At 39.2% G+C, this 23,469-nt stretch overlaps 1 protein-coding gene and 1 long non-coding RNA gene across 5 annotated transcripts in view; one reads left to right on the top strand and one right to left on the bottom strand.

Moving 5' to 3' along the window:
- PPP2R2A (protein phosphatase 2 regulatory subunit Balpha) overlaps positions 1 to 19,284 on the top strand; it is a 42,049-nt gene extending 22,765 nt beyond the window's left edge. For 3 of the 4 annotated variants that reach the window (XM_042801485.1, XM_032989979.2, XM_009973057.3), the window contains exons 3-10: positions 7,584 to 7,681; positions 10,947 to 11,112; positions 11,667 to 11,779; positions 12,051 to 12,228; positions 13,033 to 13,197; positions 13,767 to 13,936; positions 14,773 to 14,864; positions 16,241 to 19,284. In XM_042801485.1, the coding sequence (XP_042657419.1) occupies positions 7,584 to 7,681; positions 10,947 to 11,112; positions 11,667 to 11,779; positions 12,051 to 12,228; positions 13,033 to 13,197; positions 13,767 to 13,936; positions 14,773 to 14,864; positions 16,241 to 16,520 (1,262 nt within the window). In that variant the 3' untranslated portion in view covers positions 16,521 to 19,284. Of the gene's footprint in view, positions 1 to 4,538; positions 4,645 to 7,583; positions 7,682 to 10,946; positions 11,113 to 11,666; positions 11,780 to 12,050; positions 12,229 to 13,032; positions 13,198 to 13,766; positions 13,937 to 14,772; positions 14,865 to 16,240 lie in introns of those variants that run through there. The other variant, XM_032989980.2, reaches the window with a different exon arrangement.
- A 1,194-nt stretch (positions 19,285 to 20,478) lies between these two features.
- On the bottom strand, positions 20,479 to 23,448 carry LOC116960962. Its single transcript, XR_004406690.2, has 2 exons — positions 23,168 to 23,448; positions 20,479 to 20,814 (listed from the first exon to the last, which is right to left on the bottom strand). It is a non-coding gene; the product is annotated as an uncharacterized LOC116960962 (long non-coding RNA).
- Positions 23,449 to 23,469: the final 21 nt, after the last annotated feature.

Here is a 23,469-nt window from a genome sequence, read left to right as displayed (position 1 = left end):
GAGACGGGTATCTTGTGCGTGTCCATTACAGACAGACTCTCCCAGTCCTGTCTACATATGTATCTCAATACTTAAATACATCTTCACCAAAGAGGACTAGAATGTTTTCAGAATCAATGGGGAAAACGACAAGTTCATGATGATCACAGTTTTTATTTTCAGTGTCACAATGCCTGGAGCACTTGGAATGAACATGGATGCTGGGGAACACTCTGTACGTCTTTCTCCCTGTGTGTAGATTTCCCAGATTTGCACAAGCCAACAAAACCAGCTTAATTACTGTCTGCTGTTTGAACTGTGTCTTCGGTTCCCACATGTTTGTGTTCTAACAGTGGTAGGGCCAGCAGCAGTGTGAAGCTAGCTGGCCATCATACAAATTCCACTCCCTTCTCTGTTAAGGAGGAGGGGAGCTTTGTGTGCTCTTTGTGTGCAGCAGTACTGCAGGACTGGTACTTGGGAGAGAACAAGGAACCAGCTGGCTCTTGCAATGCTTCATGCACAGGAGTGAGAATTTTTGCCACAAGGGTAACGCCCTTTGCTCTGTGTTGTGCATATTTCATCCTGTCCCCATATTTCAGAGGAATTAATATATTTTTAATGCCCTCCCCTAGTAGAGAAGAGAGCTATTTAAAGGACTTCTGGAATGACTCTTGTGAAGTAAATTGAACGGCAGGAATGCCTTAAGCCAGCTGCCTTTGGTTTTGTTGCCTAGTCACTTCTGAGAGACAGAATGAATGCAGAGAATCACTCTTGAAAGTGAATGAAGAAAGGGAAATGAAGTCAATAGTAAAAGTGGTCATGGTAACTTGATCGTATACAATCCTTGTGTTCCCTTCCCCCTCTCTACACACATAAATTAGGGATGAGGCTGGAATGCAAAGGGTGTTTTCTTTTATACCATCAGTACTAAATAGTGCTTGCCATTTTGCTCTCTTCTTCTGTCCCTGGTGCATATAGTTGTGTTATCCTGTGTTGGGAGCTCTCTTCTTTGCAAACACACATGTGTAGTCACGCTTTCTTAATCTTACTTAAACAGCCTTCCTGTTCATGTTGAGATTAACACTTTGCTATCTAGCTTCAGAGACTTAATACACAATATATTAGGACTCTTGATAAGTATGGTAAATCAAAATTGTACAAACAATGAGGTGATGTTGGGATGACTCAGACATTCAGAGTGCATTGTGTGGCTTCTTAAGTATTCAAAGCTTGGAGGAGCTTTAGTTTTCTCTCGTGTTTTTGGTTGTTTTTTTTCCCCAACAATGAATTGCATAACTCCACAACAAAATCATTACTGGACACAAAGTCAAATAGAGAGTCAAATTTTTCTGTCATTACCTGTGACTTGAGTTTGAGTTTTTGGAAGTTGCATCTGTTCAGTAGTCTGAAGCAGAAATGTTTTGCTTCACCCCAGATTAGAAAGGACCAAACAAATCACAAGTGATTTCCAGACTCTTAAGGTCCACAAGCTCTCCTGGATAGATATTCTTGCTCAGTTTTGACGATATTGACTTTATCTTTAGAGCTAATCTAGATAGTGGCTCAGGTATGCTCAGTAGCCTGGTGTTGAATTCAGACATTTCACCATCTTTATCCCTCATGATATTTATCCATTTCTATGCTGCTTCCTCCATTTGAGGCTTTTGGAGCTTCCTTGGATTTTAATAATAATCCTAAAAGTTGGTTTCTTAATGTTTCCTATTCCAGACAGTTTCTGAAATATCCTTGGAGTGATCAGCTGATGTTTAGTTTGATCAAAATAGCTTCTTCTATACTTAAGGCTGGCAAACTGAGGAAGTGGGCTCCACGTTTGGTTAGTGAATTGTCTTTTTACTCCTTAGGTCAGAATTGCCAACTTGTAAGTCATTTGCATTAAATCTACATTATGGATGAGATTTGTTTGAGTTGCTCCTTTGGAAAATTCCAGAAATGATATTTTGAGCCACTGGGAAGGTGTATAAACAATGAAGAAGTACCAAAATGCTTTTAAAATACTACAATTCTTTGTTCAGTCCTTGGAAACATCAGGAGATTGCTCCACTTGTGTAAACATACTGATTTACTTGCTCTCTGCTTAGGCAGCAGATCAATGTGATTCCAAAAACTTGCACAGAAACCTTTTAGGTCCGGTGAAATAAAGACGCTCTTTGTTCAGTGCCGTGATTGACTTGCTGCTGTAGAGTAGGTGACATGTTTTGCCTACCAAGCATGTTTTATAAGCAGAGTTTATATAAAGTTCATGGTACATTAAAATAGATAGCCGCTTCTCTACTAATAAAATACCTTTTATTCTATTATTGGAAACAAATTTAATACAGAGTTGCTTTTCATGTTCACAGTGGGCCTTCTGGAACTAAGTCATTGGATTACAGTATTTTTTTGCTTGTTTGGATTGATTCCACAGACTTGTTGACAGTGGTGAGACTTCAGCACAACTCTTTAATATTTCAGAAAACTTGCTTGTGATAGTTCATGTGTGGTTCTTTTTCAGCAATCACTGAGAAGTGTGTAAGGCCCCCAAAGTGTGACAATGTTTTTTAGTATCTGTCACAGAGTTTTTCTTATTTCAAACATTGCTCTCCTTTTAAAGAGATCTGTTGGGTTCCTTTATTCATCTGCCTTTGAACAGTGTCATCTGCCTATTTTCATTTGAACTGGTCATCTTAACTGCACTGGCCCAGTGCCTCAGTTTTCTGTGTTTGTCAGTGTATCCTGCCTGATGCAACAGGTGAATTACTCAAAATAGCAAAAGTTGGTGTAATAAATATTGACTAAAAATTCTGAAATTGTGATTGCTATCTTCAGAAGCCCACTAGGAAACAAGTTAGGTTTGTGTAGAGTGGCTGTTTTCAATCTGTGAGATGATAATCAGCAGGATGATGTGTGTCTGCTGCGGGTTAAGAATTGCTTGGGAGCATATGGTATGTCTCCCTTTCACATGGTGACCTGGGAGTATATTACTTTAAGCATTATCAAAACTTTGAGATAAATGTCTTTCCCCTGTACTCTTCTGTCAAAGCTACACAACTTGTTTTGATTCCTTTGGTTCTTCAAGTTCCTGTCTCTGTGTCTACCATGGGAAAATCTAGTCTTACTTGAATCTAGTTAAGTATCCAGACCTTGCAGTGGTTTTGGTTTCTATTGGAGCACTGAAAGTTAAGATCAATGATAAGCAGTACATAAAAAGCTTAGAGCAGGTTGTGAAAATAAAGAGCTTGTGCAGAAGAAAAAGCAATGTTGGCAGCAGTTGCAAGAAACTGGATTGTAGCTCCACATCTGGGAGAACTGTCAGGATATTTTGAGGACTCCAGGGAAAGCAGACTCTGCCCCGCTGGCGTGTGCCGATACGTCAGGGACCAGAAGCCTCTCTTCACTGTCTGGTGGGATTTTTAGGGTCACTGGCTTGGTTTGACTGTAATGTGTTTTGTTCCTTTGCGGTAGGGATACAACTGTACAGTAGTTCTGTGCTTGATTCCCAGCATTTCACTATTTCACTCACCCTGCTGCAAAGCATTTTCCCTCAGTGATGTACATGCGCAACGACAGTAAATAGACTTCAGGTTGTGTAGGTGATTTTTTTTTTTTTTTTTTTTTAATAACCTCTCTTCCTCTGCTTTCAGATCACTGAAAACCATTATCTGGAAGTATTTAGTAGTCTCAGAAGTGTTTCTACAGTGTTAACAAGTGTCTATGAAGGGATATTTAAGTGGAACTAAAGGACAAGTGTATACGCCCGTGCAAAGAAGTACTTCTAAACATTATAGTAACCCCCGAGTTGTCTATCCCATGTTACGCAAGAGGGAGAAACTATAGTACAGGTATTGCAGGTGCAGTACAGGAATGTTGCTAAAAATTTCTGTCCTCTTTTTTGCTTTTGTCAGTATGATGTCTTCACCTTGCGTGTTTGATGTCGCCCTGTCGTGCTTCAAAATCTCAGCACTTGAAATGCCACACTTCCTCTTGGTGTCAAGGATGTCTCAAGATGCTTGGGGAGAGGAGACACAAATCTGATCTCCCAGGCATGGGTAACTTTGTGGAAGTCTGATAACAGATAATGCTACCTAACAGCATCCTGTGAGGGGTGTGGTTATCAGATGAGGTTTTGGTGGTTATTTATCTCTGATACTGGTGCTTGAAGAAGGAGGAATTGAAATGAGTTCAGCAGTAAACAATAGAATGCATCATATTTCCAAAAGCCGTTGGTGTTGGTGACAATGGAGCACTATACATCTGCTGCTCCCTCAGATATTCCTCCCTGGTGCTCTTTGCGTATAGAAGGGATCATTTACAAGCCCTCTGTGTTTGCAAGACTCCCACCTAGAGACTGTAGCAAAAATAGCACGCACAAAAGGGAGGAGGCAGGGAGGAGGCAGCGTTCTATAGATGCTCTTTTGCCCGCTGCGGTGCTGAAGGACTAAAATAACCCTACGTGTAACTATCACGGGAATTATAGTTACCATTCGAAAAGAAAAGGATACCATTGATTAATTTTTTTGGCAACGAGGGTGTTAATACAGATGAAAATACACAAGCGAATCAGTGCACTGCGGAAGATGAAATGCTTCCCCTGTCAATTCTCAAACACTATTAAATCCGCCCAGTTCAACACCAGTGCCTTGATGTCTGTCTCTTTCTTTGACCAAGGTATGGGAATATAATTTTCTTGATGGTGAGTTATTGGGTTTAAAATGTATTATTTGCTCTCCAGTACTGATTTTTGTATAAAATATGCATCTTAGCCCTGGTTTGGGACTAGTTAAGCAGAAATAATTTTTCTGCCTACTTTTTTAGCACGTTTGATTTGTCCTTGGAAAGGAAACAGTCCAAGATTACAGTGCAGAAGGCATGTTAGATTCTATAGATGTATCTTGAGTTTAAAAAGTAATTATTAATTTTCTGTTGTGATTGCTGCTAAAGAATATTCTGTTTCTAATTTAAACTGATCCAAATAGTTGAAAATATTTTCTGTGTAGTGTTGATCGGGGACTGGAGATTTCAGAGTACCTTGTCACCACTGACTGAGCCTGCTGGACTTTTTGGAGATGTGGGCATGTTAGTCCTGAAAGTTCATTTGTGCAGTTGAGTCTGTAGGCAAAGCAGGACTTGTATCAGCTTGGAGATCACCCATGTCAAGCTTGGATGATCTTGAAAGTTAAAATAGATACAAAAAGTAAGTATGTCTAGAACGGTTACGGCGAAGTGGTTAGCTTTCTGCTATATGTGAGACTTGTATAATTATTAAATACATATTCTATCAGCAGACCTAAAAAAAAAACATGGAGCTTTTATCCCTTAAATGAAGATTTTTCTGGATGTTGTCATTGCCTGTTCTAATCGTAAGGCTTCAAGCCTAAGGCTTTTGACCTTGTAAAACTTTCCAATGGCTTTCACCAGATAAGTACTATGATGAATTTATCCATCTATTCTATATAGGGTTTTTAAGGCAGGTTTTTCTTTGCTGTTCTCCTTCCACATACATGTACATATTTAGATCTGCTAATAACTTGCTGTATTATCTTCTCTGTTTTAAGGCTGGCATAGTTTGCAGTGTTAAATCTCTCTTTAAAACAGTAATTATTCTGTATACTTCTCACTATTGAGAGGTGAGTTACCTTGTTTTTCTTCAATTAATTAACTTCCTTAAGGTCTTATCAGAGGATTACGATAATGCGATTAGTATTGCACATAATGGTCAAAATTAGATTGCTTGGTTTGCACTCCACTCTTTCTGCATACTGGATTTGATTAATTGTATGCTGTCTTTATGCCCTGTTCACCTGGGAAAGGTACATATTGAATGCCATATATTCATCTGAATGGTATGCAGTCTTACAGACTTGATCTTGTTCACAAATATGTGAATGAATGGCTAAAGTAACCGTTACCATCCAGGAGGAAAACCCCAAACAACTACATTAAATCAAGATTTTTCTATGTGTGATCTAGATCCTGGTTTATCTACATACAAGCTTACATCATATTTATATCCTTAACACAGTGTTCTTGAGAAATTTCAGCCTGTTTGTATTTCAGCAGTGCTGGGTAATCATGGCAAAGGAGCTCAATGGAGATAGGATAATCCCATGTTTATCCTTTGTTATATGGCAGTTTGTGCTGCATCTATAGAAAACACAACTGAGCTGTACGTAGCTGTTTGTGCCAAGAATCTGACTCTGCATCTTCTGCCTCTGTTTGAGGATGTAGCAGCTGAGTTTGGCCTGCTTGTCTAGGCTGACTTTGCTTTGTGCAGGTTTCAGACAGGCTGCATGCTGTAGTTGCTGTGTAATGCAGTTATTAAAGAACAGTTTGCTCATGTCCTCAGAGGCCGCCGCCCATGTGCTTGGGACAACCCTGGCATGATGCAAGTTTCATTTTGGTATTAAAATGAATCAGAGGAAAATCCTGCTTGTCTCATTTATTCAGAGTGAAATAACCCTATTGCTGTCCATGATAAGATAGCTTCCGTGATAGGCCGCACAATAGCGTCTGTTTAAATTCTGACTGAGTAGCTTTTGTTTACCAGTAGCTTTCATACTGTAGAGCAGGTACCAGACCTTTAAATGCTACAACAGAGAATGAAGAAACCATCCAGTAGAAAACGTGGCTACATTGCTTACATTAGACTGACATGAAAATAGCCTGAAGACTTGCATATGTAAAAAAAACCTTAGGTACTTTCTTCTGCAGGAAATTAGATTTATATAGTTGTATTGCCATTTGAAGTTGGCATTCAAAGAACCGTTTGGCTTCTGAGTCTGCTATTTGAAAGAATGAGGGGCAGGTGTGCATTTGAAAACATGAACTGGTGTGCTTGAACTTTAAATTTTAATTTGTCATTTGTCTTTTTGCTGCATAAATATATCATTTTGATACTAGGCATGACTGGGATTTTTTGCAATGTATATTCACAATTTAATTTTAGCACTCCATATATAAATATTTGTGGTAATGTAAACCTTCTTCATCCAGAAGAGATACTCAGATTTTTTTAGAGACAATCTGTTGAATTTATTTCCTAGTTTTCTGTAGCTGTTTTTGTTCCACTTCCTTGCATTCCTTAGACACTGGTGTCTGAACATCTCTACCCTAATATGTTTTGCCCTTAAGCTGTCAAATATGTAGAGTCCTTAAAAAAAGGGGGTCGGAAGGACAACTTTGAGATCATGTGGGTAATGATTGGATCTAAATCTACTATCGGAAAGAATGGAGAAAATAAAGGTAAGAGTGTGTATACACACAGTCTGCTGTTACAGTGCACGCTGAAAATCAGTTCCTACGCTAGAGGAGCAGTCATAACAGAAGCAGTTCGAAGATGTGATGATACAAGACCTTTAAAAAGTAATTTACTGCACAACACTGAACTTGTAACTCTGGCATGGGGAACTAGTAACTGTTTTTCAAATGTACAGCTTTTCAAAAATATGTCATTTTTTTAGAAATACCTACTTGTATTTTATAACGTAAGTATACTTAAACTGAACTGAAGTATACGTTTTCTTTTTTACTTATAGTCATAGCTTTCTTGGCCACTTAATATTTGGAAGAATTATTAACTTGTGGGGTTTATTTTTGTTCCTGTGCAGCGGATATAATTTCTACAGTAGAATTTAACCATTCTGGAGAGCTGTTAGCAACAGGAGACAAAGGAGGTAGAGTTGTCATCTTTCAACAGGAGCAGGAGGTGAGTGATAACTATTTAAAGTATATTTAACGTTCTCTTCTATTCCTATTCATTCTCTTTTTAAAGAAAAGGAGCATGATTTTATAAAAAACTTACGTAGGTGCATGCCTGTGCAATAAGTGATTAAAGTAATGAAAGTTAAGAGTGAAGAAATTATTGAGAACTTTGAGACGCTGTTAGAAATTAATTTGTTCTTTAAACGCTCTTTAGCTGTGGTCTTAAAGAGTGTTTAAAGTGAAAACAAAACAAGAGGGGATTAGGACATAGGAAGACCTTGAGGAAGCTGAAGTTGGTTGTTTTACAATGACTCTACTTGGCTGTGATGTATTATTTCAGATTTCACTGTAGTTGGGGAAATAAAAGTTGCCCTTAAGTGTGTGTGTAAATGTGACCTAAGATGTCCTTTTCTGTTCAGAGATCAGTCAGGTAAAATCATAGCATCACGGTAGCAAATGTATCTTTTCATTTTATATTTGTCCTTTTGGTCTTTGCAGAATTCTACAGACAAATCTTGCAATGCTAGGAAGGGGCCTCTCCTCCCACATTAAAGGTGGAAAAGCTGAGACGGAGTGCTTGATATTTGACTAAGGCTGTAATTAGAAGTTGACTTTGGTTAGGATTTATTTCGGGGAGAGGATAAAAAGCCGCTTATGTTATCCTACAGCCTAGAAAAGTCATGCTGTTGCTTCTTTCCCTAGCGTTTCATTCTGTCTCAATTGGAGAAGCCCTAAACCTCAAGAATCCCGCAGTACCCGCACCAGTTGCTCCCTGGGCGGTCCCAGTTGCTCGGGGATCCCCGCAGGCGGTTGGTGCCATCTAGTGGGGTGCTCCTGGCTGGCCACCCCCTGGCCGGGGCCCCGAGCGTGCAGAACACCCTTCCCATCATCTTCCTGTAGTTTCAGGCACAGACTTCCGTGTTTTGGTGGTGTTTTGAGTTTCAGCCTGCATCCTTTAAGGATTCTTTAATGCAGTTTAAAGCTTAAATAGCTCATCTTCTGTTCTCGAGTTGTCTTTAAATGACTGCTTTTGGTTTTGATGTATAACCCATGGCTCATATTCTCAGGATCTGTGAATCTAGGTATAGAACCACCTGGGTTATCAGATGAAGTTGCACAGAATTGGTTTTGGCATTGTTTGACTCCTCGGTGTTTAGGAAATGAACAATGGGGACTGGATTCCCTAATGCATTAGCAGTTAGGCCACGTGCACTGCTCTCTAGAGCAAGTTTGATATGTAAGAGTATCTAAAAGACCAATAAGTATTTTGGTTGGATTTATGTATCACCTTCTGTCACGCTGCATTCCGGAGCGCTTTACAGACCGTACATACAGGAAGTAAAACACTAAAACACAAGTGCTCTGTATAGTTACAAAAGTGTATGTAACTTCACCCACTGCCAAAATGCTGCCACCTCTGGGTTGGAATGTGGCAGACGTGCTGCATCACCAAGTAAGTGACATTACATAAGTATTGGGCAGGAAATGAATATTGTATCTAATTGAAACCGAAGGAGGAATTTGCGTAGGCAGCCTGTAATTACCTAAATTGGAATTTAACATAAGGCACTTGGGCCAACACCTCTTCTTGTTACGAATTTTTTGAGTGCCATGAGATGGTCTAATGATTTAAATTTTGCTTTTACCCCAAGGCTGGATTTCATGTATTACTGCTTTTAGATATTCTAGTCCTGTAGAGTTTTACTAGCATACACAGGAAGTACATTTAAGACTCAATCATTATGGTAAGTATGGAATTGAAGGAAAGTTCACTGAATCATGACCAGTGTTTCCTAAAGCACAGTAGATTGACTTGAGAAGTCGCTTGTTGTAGGCAGTAACCCTGCTTAACTTGTTAGGTCTAACTGAAACTTAGAACAGAGTTCCTTCCGTTCTCTAGGGTGGGAAAGCCAGTATAATTGATAGGTGTGGCGCAACATTCTAGTGCCAAATTTTATTTCTAAGCATTTTGTCTGCTTTTCCCTCCCCCACAGCTCATTGTAAAATATAAGAATTCCTGCCAGCTATTAATGTAAGGGTACGAAGCGAGAGAAAATGATGCAGGGAATGTGACAAATGTGGGCTAGCAAGGATCATATCAAGAAGTATGTTTTAGTGAGGTATTAAGGGATTAAATGAATGGATGGACATGAGACACACAGGAGAAGGAAGGAGCAGTCTGTAGTCAGGAACGTATCACAGGAAAGGCATCTAGTGGTGCAACGTCTTGAAGCGGTTGGAACACGAATATAGCACAAAATTAAGCTTGAATTAATTTCAGGTTCACCTAGTGAGTGCTATTTCAGAAATGGTCCCAGTTTTCTGTCACCTTACCCAATGGAGGGAATTTAAGGTTTGGTCCATGCAGTGCAATATTACTGCTAGGAAGCCACTGCCTAAAACATAGCTTTTAAAAAGAGGAATTGTGCAAGTTTGAAGGTTTTCGTTTTCCAAACAGTTCCATCCTGAGCAGGCTAACTGCAGGTGTGACTCCTAATGTCAAAGCTTCACTCAGCAGAGGTGTTAAGTTTCCCGCCCCTCCCCCCCATCTCCAGAATAAGGAATAAAAAGCTTCTTAAGCAGTTTAGAAGGTCTCAGGTAATGTGGAGATTATAAACCAGAATAGTGGAGCTGCTTGTATAAATTGAGAAGTGACAGGTGGGATTTCCATAGTGTGCCTAGCAAGCTGAACTTACCCATAGAGTCAATTTGCCATATGTGTGGCTGTATTTCTCTTGGGGAATATTTTCCTTTAGGTTTTCCACCTTTGTTTTTTAACATGAGAGAATGGTGAAGATTTTTGAGTTTTTTCTAAAAAAGGATAATTTACCAAGCGTAGAATGTTTAAGCAAAGTGTTTGTAAGTTCAGCTGTTCAGAATTAAGATGACAACTTGCTGGAGATACTATTCATGTGACTGAGGGAAGTTTCTGGAAACTTCAGAAATCAAAAGCTGCTGCAATAACTGTCTCTTCTCTGATGCTTTCTTAGCCAAAATAGTAGAAACTCTAATCAAGTTCTTGCAAAAGAGATGATCCTCATTTCGTCTGTTCTACAGGCTCGTTAAAATAAGGCAAGTTTTACACCAAAGGATACTCGCTGCAAATTTGGCATAGGCAACAATAGTGTAGAAGTTTTAACCTATTATGCTAATTAGCAGCCTGCCTATGTATCTTGCTGCATAAATATATAGTTTTGGCTTCTGCCTGCAGCTGTGAAAAGCATTCTGTAAACTGCATACATGTCTTGATCATTTAATTCTCTTTTTAGAACAAAACCCAGTCTCACAGTAGGGGAGAATACAATGTTTACAGTACCTTTCAAAGCCATGAACCAGAGTTTGACTACTTGAAAAGTTTAGAAATTGAAGAGAAGATCAACAAAATTAGGTGGTTACCCCAGAAAAATGCTGCTCAGTTTTTATTGTCTACAAATGGTAAGTTATGACTGACTTTTTAATTTTGCACCGTAACCTATTGTTACCTAGATTTGCTATTAGGATTTAGTTTAATCCTCTCTACTTTGAAAAGGCTGGAAGCAAGTTGCTTTTACACGCCAGCACGCAGGGATGTGGCTATACAAGAGTCATGCTGTTTAACTCTTCTGCTGTTCTGGATACAGAAGTCCCACAACACGGAGTGGTCTATTAGTCATTTCTGATGTGGTTGCTTTATAGCAAAGGGGCTTAGCTAAGCCGTCATTCAGTGCCTTCATATGTGCAGAACTGACTGTGTGAGAGCTTATGTTAGTCATTCATAACAATCTCGATTCTAACTGGAACTTGCTATAACGTTTATAAAAAGAACAAACTGTGGAGGAGGTCTTTTTAATGCTTCTTATCTTGCCTTGTTTTCTCCAGGCAGTATTTTTGTCTTATTCGGTACATGTAGGTGCTCTTGTCTTGTTTGAAGGCTTTGTGTTAAAGTGTATCAACTGTGAATAGTATCTTTGCTAGAACTTTGATTTTAAACTGTGGCTGTTTTATTTCAGATAAAACAATAAAGTTATGGAAAATCAGTGAAAGGGACAAAAGACCAGAGGGTTATAATTTAAAGGAGGAAGATGGACGGTATAGGGATCCTACTACAGTTACAACACTACGGGTGAGTAGTTGTCTCCCTGTGAATTAGCCACATCTGAGTGATTTCTCCTCTCCCTCCCCTGGCACACGGATTAGCCTGCGGCTCAGTGAGTACCTGCCCTATCCGATTATTAACTGCACATCTTCTGCAATGCCAGTTGGCAAACATGTTTACTTGTGAGGCGATTTTGAGATATTTTGATCGGCTTGGTGTAGTGAAGGACTGTGGTTACGAGTGCCAGTGTGTTGGTAGTACATTGTGTCTCAAACTTCTGTTGCTTTTTATTTTGCAGGTGCCAGTATTCAGGCCCATGGACCTCATGGTTGAAGCTAGTCCACGAAGAATATTTGCCAATGCTCACACATATCACATCAATTCCATCTCCATTAATAGCGATTATGAAACATACTTATCTGCAGATGACTTGCGGATTAACCTGTGGCACCTAGAAATTACAGACAGAAGTTTTAGTATCTTTTTTGCATTGTTTTATATGATGGGAATAGCTCAGTCACAAGAAAACTGTTGGATTTTATTTCCTTTCATGAACAGCTTCTTATATAGCGTGTTTCTCCATTTTCTGGTTATTTCTCCCTAGTAGTTGCAAGGACTTTTACTTCTGGAGAGGTAGCTCAGCATGAGCAATATAAGGAATAGTAGTCATGTGCATGGTGAAAAATAAACTCTTGAAAAGGAGAAAAAAAGCTTAAGGTTTCAAGTTTGAGCAGTTCTGTAAGGCAGCATTACAGTAAACTACCTTGTGAAAATTTTCTTGATCTGCAGTAGGAGGCAAGTCAGAGGATTAGGATTATCATCCTTGTTTTAACAATGTTTATTTTTTACCTTCTAAACTAACCATCAGCCCCTCTTGCATGTGCACCTACAAAAAGTTCTATGTGAAAGTACTTGTGTGACATATATGTAGTATAGAATTACTGCTGGAGTGGAGCAAAAAATGAAGCAGTCTTGTGCTGTTACAGGAATTAACTTCAAACTGATATAGATTGCAATGTTACGGTCTTGCTTTCTGGACAAATGGTGGAACTTAATTTTAACTTTCATCCAGTTTTTGACTGGGTCCTACAGCCTTCTTGGCATGCAAGTCTTGTCCTGCTTCCATTTTTCAAGCATTATTTTGTTCTTACTGGCTTGGTTTAATTCTGTTTGGCTGTTTTGGATATGCTTTGGTGAACTGAAGCAGCATTGCTGAATACATTTAAAGCTGAAAAACATGTTATGAAAACTGGAGAAAATTTCTTAACAAAATGCTGTAGATATTGTAGATATTAAGCCTGCCAATATGGAAGAGCTCACAGAGGTGATAACAGCTGCAGAGTTCCACCCAAACAGCTGTAACACATTTGTATACAGCAGCAGTAAAGGAACGATTCGTCTCTGTGATATGAGAGCATCAGCACTCTGTGACAGACACTCAAAATGTAAGTTCTGTCCTGCATTGTTTATTGTCTTTTTGGGGAATATAATATTTTATTGTTAGATGAAACTAAGTGCTCAGTAAGAGTCTGTTAAACACTGAAGTGTGTGTGTATTTGTATTAAATTTCTGTAGTATATTGAACAGATCTAAAACATAAAATCTAAATAAATCTTAGACATTAGATTCATATTGTGCCAGAGTAAAAGTAGTGGATAATTATTAGCAGCTTAAGATGAGGAGTCTGCCTAGACAGTAGGAGTGGCTTTCTGTAGACTTCAGGAGGTCAAATACTAGTCAAGTTTGATCTATAATTAATGCTTGATATCTTGCACGTGTGAATGGAGACTGAATATTAGCAAGTAGTTCACTTACTTAGAACGTGACCTTGACTTGTTATAAAGTATTTCAGTATATGGCAATTGTATTATAAGGCTTTCTCATTGGAGGTTATATAGCGCAGGCAGATTAGCCCAATGTGGCAAACTTACTGAGAAAATGTTAACTGGGCTGTATCTTGTATTGGAAGAGACATAAACTTACCTGTTGAAATGCCTATCTTATTTTTATACAGTGTTTGAAGAACCAGAAGATCCTAGCAACAGATCATTTTTCTCTGAAATCATCTCTTCCATATCTGATGTCAAATTTAGCCATAGTGGTCGATATATGATGACTAGAGATTACCTGTCAGTGAAGATCTGGGATTTAAATATGGAAAATAGACCTGTGGAAACATACCAGGTATTCGGTGGAGCTGATGTAGACTAGAAAGTAAAACCTTGAAGGATGCTGAGTCGTACTAATAGTCTTGATGTGGCAGTTAACTTTTTGCCCATAGATCACTAGGTCCAGGCAAAGCATCAGTGAGATTTGTGGGTTCTGCACATGCGCTAAAGGATCTTGCAATTCGCAGGCTGATGGCAGAACCCAAACCCGTGTTTGGGTATGAAAAAGCTTCCTTTTTGTGCAGTAGAAATGTGGAAAGGTAATCTTCAGCCATGAGAGAGTGTATTTCTCTTAGAGTCTTCAGCTGACTTGATATATCCTCCTGTTCTGTCCTGGAGAAAACAGGAGGTAAAAAGTTTCCTTCACAGAAAATGTTTCTAGCTGGCACTGAAAACTGCTGTGGTGTTTTCTTTATAAGAAAATTTGCAAACAGATTCTCATCATCATACACAGGAGGAAGACTAGTCATCAAAGCATGATTTTTAGAAAGAAGCAAAGTCTGATAAATCCTTTCAGATATCTGAAAGGGTAGTGAGGGTATGACAGCTGCTCAGAGAAGGAAAGCATTCTGAAGAATTGCTAAGTTCTGGGAGATGTCTCTTGCTCCACCCCATGTGACTTGTTGCTGCTGTCTAAATTAATGTGAAATCTCTGTAGAGCAGAATGCATTAATTCATGCATCTGCTCATTCTGCTCTTTATCCATACAGTCAGGGGATGGAGGGGTGTGTGCTCCTGAGAATAGGGTATAAGCACTGTCAGATACTGAGTTATGTTTGGACAGAATTCATGGAGGTTGTTTTACAGGTATGCAAGTTCAGGATTCATTCAGTTTATCTAATCTTTTTCCAGGTGCATGAATACCTCAGAAGTAAACTTTGTTCACTGTATGAGAATGATTGCATTTTTGACAAATTTGAATGCTGTTGGAATGGATCAGACAGGCAAGTTTAATTCTTCTCTGTATGCACTTAAGACCGTTCCAAGTTATTCTTAAAATGGGCAACTTGTAGCATGACCTCAAATATGTCTGGTTTTATTCACGGACTGGCTTAGATAATATTTTAGTACTTCAGTAGATTTTAACATGTGTATATTAGCTCTTAATCCCTGATGTTGTAGCATAGGATTATAGAGAATTGCCATAGTGTTCTAAAGAGATGTAGAATTTGACTAGAAATTGAGTTTTATCACTGCCAGCGTGAAATAATAATCAAATGTTCCAGCCGCTTAAACTGGAGAGCTGCATGGAGCAGTAGGATTAGAGATGGCTTTCGGCAGCCTTTACTTGGTGAAATACTACAGATACCCTAACCCACTACGTTTATTATCCCTAGTGTTTATATTTTTTTGGGGTGGTTGGTTGTGGTGTTTTGTTGTTGTTTGGTTTTGGTTGTGTTTGTTTTTTTTTTTTCTTTTTTTTTTTTTTGTTCTCCATGCTTTTCATCTGTTACTATCTAACTTTGGAATGATTTGTATGGGAATAAGGCCCACATCCTCAAACACTGTTGTCCAATTGTGTGCTCTACCTGGAGTAATCTGCACCAGGGCTGTTGGGGGACCTGTGTGTCTCTTTTGTATTTAAGACGCCTTGTCAAAAGGTAGAACACTTGGGGAAAAACCTTCTAGGAACTTTCCTTCTTAGGATGAGTTGTCAAGCTTGCCTTGCTCAGGCATGGTTGACTAGCCGATAATACCATTTAAGTCAGATATTGCTTTTGTGTTAATCATGCCATTAACTGCTTATTTGCTAGATCTAAATCAGCTCATTGTATCTCTATCAGTATTGTCAGACATAGTTGTGGGGGGTTTTTAACTTAGCATCTGTCTGTTTAAATATTTTTTTGAGGCGAAGGAAGGACAGGGGAAGTTTTAAGTGTGTTTGTTTTACTGAAAAGCCGATACAGAATATGGATCCCCTATAAGGTATTATCACAAACTAGGTATGTTAGTACCTGAATTCATGCAACTTGTGTGTAACTAAAACTACACGGCTGAAAATCTAATGTATTTGGCTTTCATTAGATGACTTCCACGTGTGCCCACGAGAAGCAAATTGAATTATGACCTTCAAATTCAAGTGCTTAGATAGTAGAATGTGTACCTTAAAAGGTCCGGTTAAGGAAGAATATATATTTTCTTTAATCTATAAACCATTTAAATGCCTTAGTTTTGCTTTAGATTGTAGAAGGCATGGGCAAGGATGCCTGCTTTCTGCTTATATAGTAAGGCGTGATCTTCATTGGGCCCCTAAGGCTTCATTAAAAGGAGAGGTTATTTTCAACTGAACCATTACTTTCTTCCTTCCCCCTCTCTGCAGCATTGTCATGACGGGATCTTACAACAACTTCTTCAGAATGTTTGACAGAAACACAAAGCGAGACATCACCTTAGAGGCATCCCGGGAAAACAATAAACCCCGCACCGTTTTGAAGCCACGTAAAGTATGCGCAAGTGGTAAGCGAAAGAAGGATGAAATCAGTGTTGACAGCCTAGACTTCAACAAGAAGATTCTACACACAGCCTGGCATCCTAAGGAAAACATCATTGCTGTAGCTACTACAAACAACTTGTATATATTTCAAGACAAAATGAATTAGGGTTGGCATTCCTAACTGAAGAGTCCACTTCCTGCATAGTTGAAATAGTTGAATCTAGCATTTGTACCTGTAAACGAAAGAGAATGAGAGGTCCATTATGGCACCCCTTTCCAGTGTTTAAAAATGTGCCATATGACAACACACTTTTATAGCTACATGGAGAAAGCTCTGTTGATCTGTCACTGCATTCTTCTCCATGTCTGCTAGCCATTTAGGTGAGGATAGGGCACTTTTTAATTTAAATGACTACTTGCACCATCTTGCCTAATGGACTAGATTGGACTGTATCAACATCGGTTTACTCCACTTTTTATGCCTTCCATTGTGATGACGTCAGACACAGGGAAAGCCTTCAATCATGCTATGGGATTTAATTGTGTAACCTCATTACTGTATCATTCGTGGCCCCCTTTTTTTATTAAATACAGCTCATTCTTGCTGTGGCTTGTAGCATTCCTCCTCCTTCTGGCCTCCTGGACTCCTCCTTCCCCTTCATCCCCCTCCACCTAGCCTTGGTGGTGGTGTATAGAAAAAAAAAAAAAAAACAAACCCAATAAAATAAAGCACATGAAATGGGTCCGTTTGGGGTCAGTGGTAAAGGGGGTCTGTGTTGCAACAAATGTTTTAATAAACAGTTGACTGTAATCACTCCTTGCCATGTCTGGCACCAAAAAAGAGAAAATAAGGAAAAAAACTAACAAAAAAACAAACAAACAAACAAAAAAAAAACCAACAAACTACTGAATAAAAGTGACAAAGAATGGAGAATCTGTTTTCTTTTTTTAATCTACCTCTTTATACAAATACTCTGTGTTTTACCTTAGATGCATGAAAATAAAATGATGTTTTTTGTAATGATTTTAACCAGTATTAATTATTTTTCACGGGAATGAAGAGAGGGAGGGATTTCACAAGTATCTGCATTCATTCATGAATGACAGGAATACCCGCTGTAGTGTGTGTTGACCACTTCCATTTCAAAACCATAAACTGCTGTCAGACTTTGCCATAATCTGAACAGGTCAGTTACTGTTCCAGTATCCTTGAAGGCTAGTTTTGTAAACTATCGCTTAGATTGGAACGGGACTAGAATTTTCAGGTTTTAAAATCTATTTTATGGGACTAACAGCTTAATGGTTAGTTTCGTCCTGGTTTCTTCAATGCCTTGTTTTAGGATACAATACCTTTAATGCCTTGTTTAGAGTACAAAGTCCCCTGTGGCTTTTTAAAAAGTTGTCCGAGTTCTTGTCTGGCAGTATGATGTGATGTAGTACAAAATAACAAGTGATTACATAGATAATTACAACACTGCATTCTGAGATGCTCTATTTTCTGTATTTTATTGCTATCAGTAAATGAGTGGAAATGTGGTTTTACCATGCAAGTGTTTCTTCTGGCTTTTGGCTTTGCAAAGTTATTGCACTTACAGAGATGTTAAATGGTGCAACGATCAGAAAATGCGTGGAGTACAGAAGCTGCATGAAATAAGTGTTCATAGTTATTTGAGAGATTTAAACTCTTCAGCAAATAAGGCTTATCCAAAGATGAACTAGATATTGATGCTTTATAAGGCTCATGAGTTTTTACCTCCAGATATTTTTGCTAATTGTGCTTTTAGGTTTACTCTTCCTTCACGGAAATGTTCAGAAAGAAGTGTAAAGTCGTAGTGAACTTACCTTGACTGGGAGAATTTTCACTTTTCAGTTACCTATATTTAAATTATTTCTGTGGCTTAGTTATAGGTAGTTATTATAATGCCTCTATTTGATCAACTAAGATACTGTTTCTGCTGTAAAATTAGGCTGGGTTAGAGGTTGTTAACAAGACTACTATTGCAGTCATACTTTAATTTCTTTAAGTCCTTGTGCAGTGGTTTGAAAATGTAAAAAATCTAATATTTATTAATCTGGTTCTCTTAAATACAGTATTTGTCTTGTAACATGCATGCCTGACCATGAGCCTTTGTAAGGATTTTACCTTTTTTTTTTTCACCTGTTAGCCTTGTAAAAAATTTAGCTGCCCCAGGGACAGCAACTGTTTTCCAATGGGTGAATAAACTAGTAGGCCCTACTCCTACTTTTACATAGCATGTGACTAATTTTACTCAAATGACTATACTTGCTAATATTTAAGGAAACAACTTGTTGAGTAATGTTAATCATGTGTATAGGTGTTTACAGGATCAGGGCCAAGGTTTATTCTTTATCTTGTCACAGGGGCAAAGAGGTAATTAGACGCTGCTTTTGCATCAGAGCTGGTAGAATTCATCTCCATTTTGTGAAGAGTGGTGTAGGTTTAATGACTGCTATTTTGGGAAGATTGAGGATCGTGGTATTAAGACTGCTGCTCTTGTGTATATCTATATCCCGACTGTTGCACTGAATGCCTGAAAAGTTGATTAGCACAGACACAAAAGGAGGTGAGGATGTGAAGAAGACACAGAACTGACCAGGTAGATTTCACACAGAACACAGTGCAGCCTTCTAGCAATACTACATTCAAGCGAAACTGCCTCTCGGACCTCAGCTGTGCGTGTTGGGATGGAATCCAGGGTTTTAAAGCTAGTCTTGGGAAAGCTTTGGTTTTGTCAGTAGCGGTGATCCCTGGCATGTTACCTGAGGTTTAATTTATCTTCTAATTTATCCACCAAAACCAGCTACTGACTTTGGTGTCATACTATACAACCAGATAATTCTTTAAGCACACTGTCCATTGACATATGCTGTAAATCTTATATTTTATTAATAAAAGTATGCATAGAATACATTTTGTCAGGTTGCTTTTTATCTTCTTTCCTGTCCCTCTAATTTTCTCTATTTACAGATATTTCTGAAATGACTCTCTCTTCCCTACTGCATGTTGAACGGTACCCTGTTCTGCTAGCCTCTGTGTTGTGTTTTCTGGGCCTTGCCTTCCACAGCGTGCCAGGCAGGGGGTGTGGGGTGACTCTGCCCTCCACTGACAGGTTCAGGTACAGAAAAGCAGCTGCTCTGTTGTAGCGGCCTCCTCCAGTGCCCCCAGTGCCCAGCAAAACCAATGCAAATTCTCACTTCTCAGTCCTTGAATACCAGACTAAATGTAGAAAAGGAGTTCTGTTCCCTAGTGTCCTGTCTTGAAGCCAGCGATGCTACCTAAATGTCAACTACTACCACTTAAGCAGTTACTATCTGTAAAATTGCAACCATACTCTGAACCATAGTGTTTCTATTGCCCACAACTCATGCTCAGTGTAAGTTGGGTATCAGGCTGGTACAATGCTGAGGTGTAGGCAAGTTCTGTGGTTGAAGTCCCTTCACCATTTTCCTGCTGAGAAGTGTGCTGCCTTGAAAACTTGTTGAATGTGCAGCACCACCCTGCTTGCCCTTACTGTTCTGTTGAGGCAGGACTGTAACTTCTACTCTAGCATTTGTTATTTAAATACATATTCTATTATTCTCAGCCTAACTGGAAGAAGCTTAGTTAGTGCTGGTAAATAGAAACCTGTACTTTTTCATCACCTGCAGAGGGACTGCTGGATCATGTAATACTAGTATTTTTTGGTGGTGTTTGGTTTGGTTGTTTGTGTGGTTGTTTGGTTTTTTTTTTTTTTTTTTTTACTGGTGGTTCTGAAATTGGTCATTCTTGTCTACAACACAGATAGGAACCAATTTCCTGTGCCCTGGTCTTCAGCTCTTGATCTTGGACTGTATAGAAGGTGTATGGCCTCCCAATTCACAACGTACACTTTGACTTGAACAGAAGATGTTTCCTTTTGCCCTTTCCCATGTAATCAGCTGTTGTGAATAGAAGGATTGGTGTACTGAATCAGGGTGGAGTGAGGTGTGCTGCAAGTGAGGTTGCTGTGTAATGACTATTGGTGTCTTGAGTGATTTGTCTGTTTCCTCTTGGCAAACATCTTATTTAACCTCGTATGGAAAGGTTTAGGCTTGTAAGAATGAGCAGTGAAAGAAAGGGATAGTGGCTGAAATAAAAACACTAAGCATTTATTTCTACTGGATTACAGTTGAGGGACTAAGAAGCAGCGTGAATTCCATTTCTCCACACAATCTACCCTTGAATTACAATAATCCAAACCTTTTGCAAACAAATAATCTGTTGTTTCTCTTTTACAAGCAAACAGCACTCACAGTTTTTCCAAGGCGGGTTTTTCTCTGTTGGCGCTCTCCACTAGGAGGCAAAACATTACTGCAGAGGCGGGCGCTTCAACAACGCGTGGGATCCAGGTTAGATGGTGTGACGATCCCTCGAAGTCCTCTGGAATTGCCAGTCATCTGCAAGGACCGATCAGTTGCTGCTAAATATAAAATACAAGAAAATATATAATACAAGAAAAGCATTTCCAGTACACATCATCATTACCTCCAGCATAAAGAACACAGCCGAGGTGCGTAGGGAAAGGACTGCCTTTGTGCTTGCTGGATGCTGGGGTGGCATCAATCTTAGCAACAGGTTAGTAATTTTTTGCAGATGTGGGGCATTATAGTACTCACTGAAAGAAATAAAAGTAATTGGGAGCATAATAGTATTCAATGAAGAAAATAAAAGCAATCAGAGCATGTTTCAGATTTTAGATAATGCTTTAAATTGCTTAAAACACCCAGAATACCTTGGAACCATGAGAATAAAACAGTGGGCTTAGCTTGACTCAGCTCTTTGAGATAAATGAAGTATCTTGTTACTTGTTTGATTTGAATCAACTTAAAGGCTTTTTATAACTTTCTAGAAGAAAAACCATTTTATTGCACTTCAGTACAAAAGGCCTTTCCCAGGAGCTTATGGCCACTGTTCTATTAACGTGTGGTTTTCTGTCTCTCCAACCTTGCTATTGTCATAGCATTTTCCATACAGGGATTCAAATTACTTTACAAACATTAATTACATCATTCATCTGCCTTAAGGAACCTGTGTAGTGGTTAGAGCACTGGGCTGAAAGTCAGGACTTGTGAATGCTATTTCTGGCTCTGAATTGACTCACTCTATAATCTTGATCAATTTATTTCTGACTCAGAAATGCTAATAGTCCCACTTTACTGATAAATATTCATGCCACAAGTATTATGGCAAATGCTTCCTGAATGATGGAGATGACAAATACTCATGATGCTGGCCTGTGATCGCTGGGTTGCCAAGTATGATAGGGTTACCTTGGCAGGTTTTCTATTCAGAACTCTAAGTAGCTCATTGTTCTGACTCCAATCTAGAATGTATTTGTGGCCCTTCTATCTGTAAACAGCTGTTTTATTAATTTATTTAAATTACTGCTTTCTTTTTCCTACATGTAGTTAATTCTCTTCCAGTGATATCCTGGAGACATCAGGATTTTCCACAAGGTGGGACATTCAGTACAGTTCACGCACAGTATGCAGTCAAGTTGGTAAGAAAGTTCAGGCTCGTTTCAAATATCCACACTTCAGTATTTGGGTGTTTGTCAATGTAGCATAGATGAACAGAAGATGAAAAACATTGAAAGAAGTGTGCCAGTACAGGACTGACAGCTGTACATATGGGCTTTTTCTCTAGTTTGAAATAGTTCTGACAGAAACAGAAAAACGGTGATTTCTTTGCATGTGAAATGATGAGAAACAAAAGAAAGAACACTAATGGAAATGTATCTGCGTGACTTCAGTCTCTGACGGTATTACTGTCACTGAACTCCTACTGTGAGTACAGTAATGTAAAAGACCACAATTTATATTCTTGTGGCTGCTGATGGGAGGAGCTTATGATATAAAAGGCTCCTTTACTGCTGTTGGGAAGCAAAATGCTTATGTGTATGTGAGATGGGACTTAAGTTACAGAGTTCCACCCAAAAGACTCTAGGTCCCAACATAAGCCTTGAAGTTTAAGTAATGTCTAATGGAATGAAGTTAGTAAACATGACTTCTGAAGCAGGGAAGGCAAATTAAATAATCATCTGTGAGGAAGTTAGTCTCGCTGGCTCTTTTTGTTAGAGAATGTGAGTGGAAAAGCAGATTAGAATCAGAAAAAACCTAGTTAAAGGTTCTGTTAACTGCCATACCCAGTGTCATTCAAAAGTCACTCTGCCTTGAGGAATTAACTCGATTTTCAAGATAAAATTGGCTATCTTGAAATTAATGATTTAGGAGAACCCTATTTTCTATATATGATCATTTCATGAAAGTGAAGAATAGATAATCGGTACAGAAGCTATTTATGACTGAAGAAAACTCAGCAGGGTAAGGTAGATGTTTGCATCTGTCTCACTGCATTTTAAAATTTTCCACAGAAACCCAGTGTTATTCCAGTGTGCATAAATAGCCCAAGGTTACCTCTTCATTTTCATATTGAAGGGAAACTATGTTCTACACTAATAATTTCACTTTTTGTTGATATACTTATGCATCCCGGTTAAAACCAAGTCTGATTCTGTTACACGGATGCTATCTTAACTGCCAATAATTAAAATCCCTGCCATGCACGAGGTTGGTTTGTCTGCCAAATGCTATCATTTCAGGTAGGTATTACTCTAAATCCTACAGACCATTAGTTCTTTCAGAGTATCTTAACTATATTTCATGGACCGCCTTCTTGGCTTAAAATTGCCTGAGGCAAAAGCAAGACTGACGACAGGGGGAAGAAGCCTTCAGAAACTCGTCCCGTTGCACCACGTAGGTTTGTCAAGTTACCTCACACCCGTCGCGCTTCGGGAGGAGGATTTCCTGCCATCTCTCACATGTGGAAATCCGTCCCGGCCGGAGGCTCGATGGGTACTGTGAGGGGGGTTTGACAGCACGGAGTTGTGAAGGCGGCTCTTGCCCTTTCTGGAAGCGGAGCAGGGTCTTGGGAAAGGGCTGAAGGGCTCAGGGCTGAGGTGAGAGAACGCCAGCCGCTGTCTCTCCTGACAGGACGGTGGATGGGGCTGCGCCAGGCGGCCGCAGCCCGCCTTTCCCGCCGCTGTGAGGGCGGTTTGGGCCGAACACCGCCCCCC

The sequence above is a fragment of the Tyto alba genome, unplaced genomic scaffold (genome assembly GCF_018691265.1).
Source record: "Tyto alba isolate M040663 unplaced genomic scaffold, T.alba_DEE_v4.0 Super-Scaffold_34, whole genome shotgun sequence".
NCBI classification, from domain to species: domain Eukaryota; kingdom Metazoa; phylum Chordata; class Aves; order Strigiformes; family Tytonidae; genus Tyto; species Tyto alba.
The sequence above is the reverse complement of the archived record's forward strand: the minus strand, read 5'-3'. Positions and strand labels throughout refer to the sequence as shown.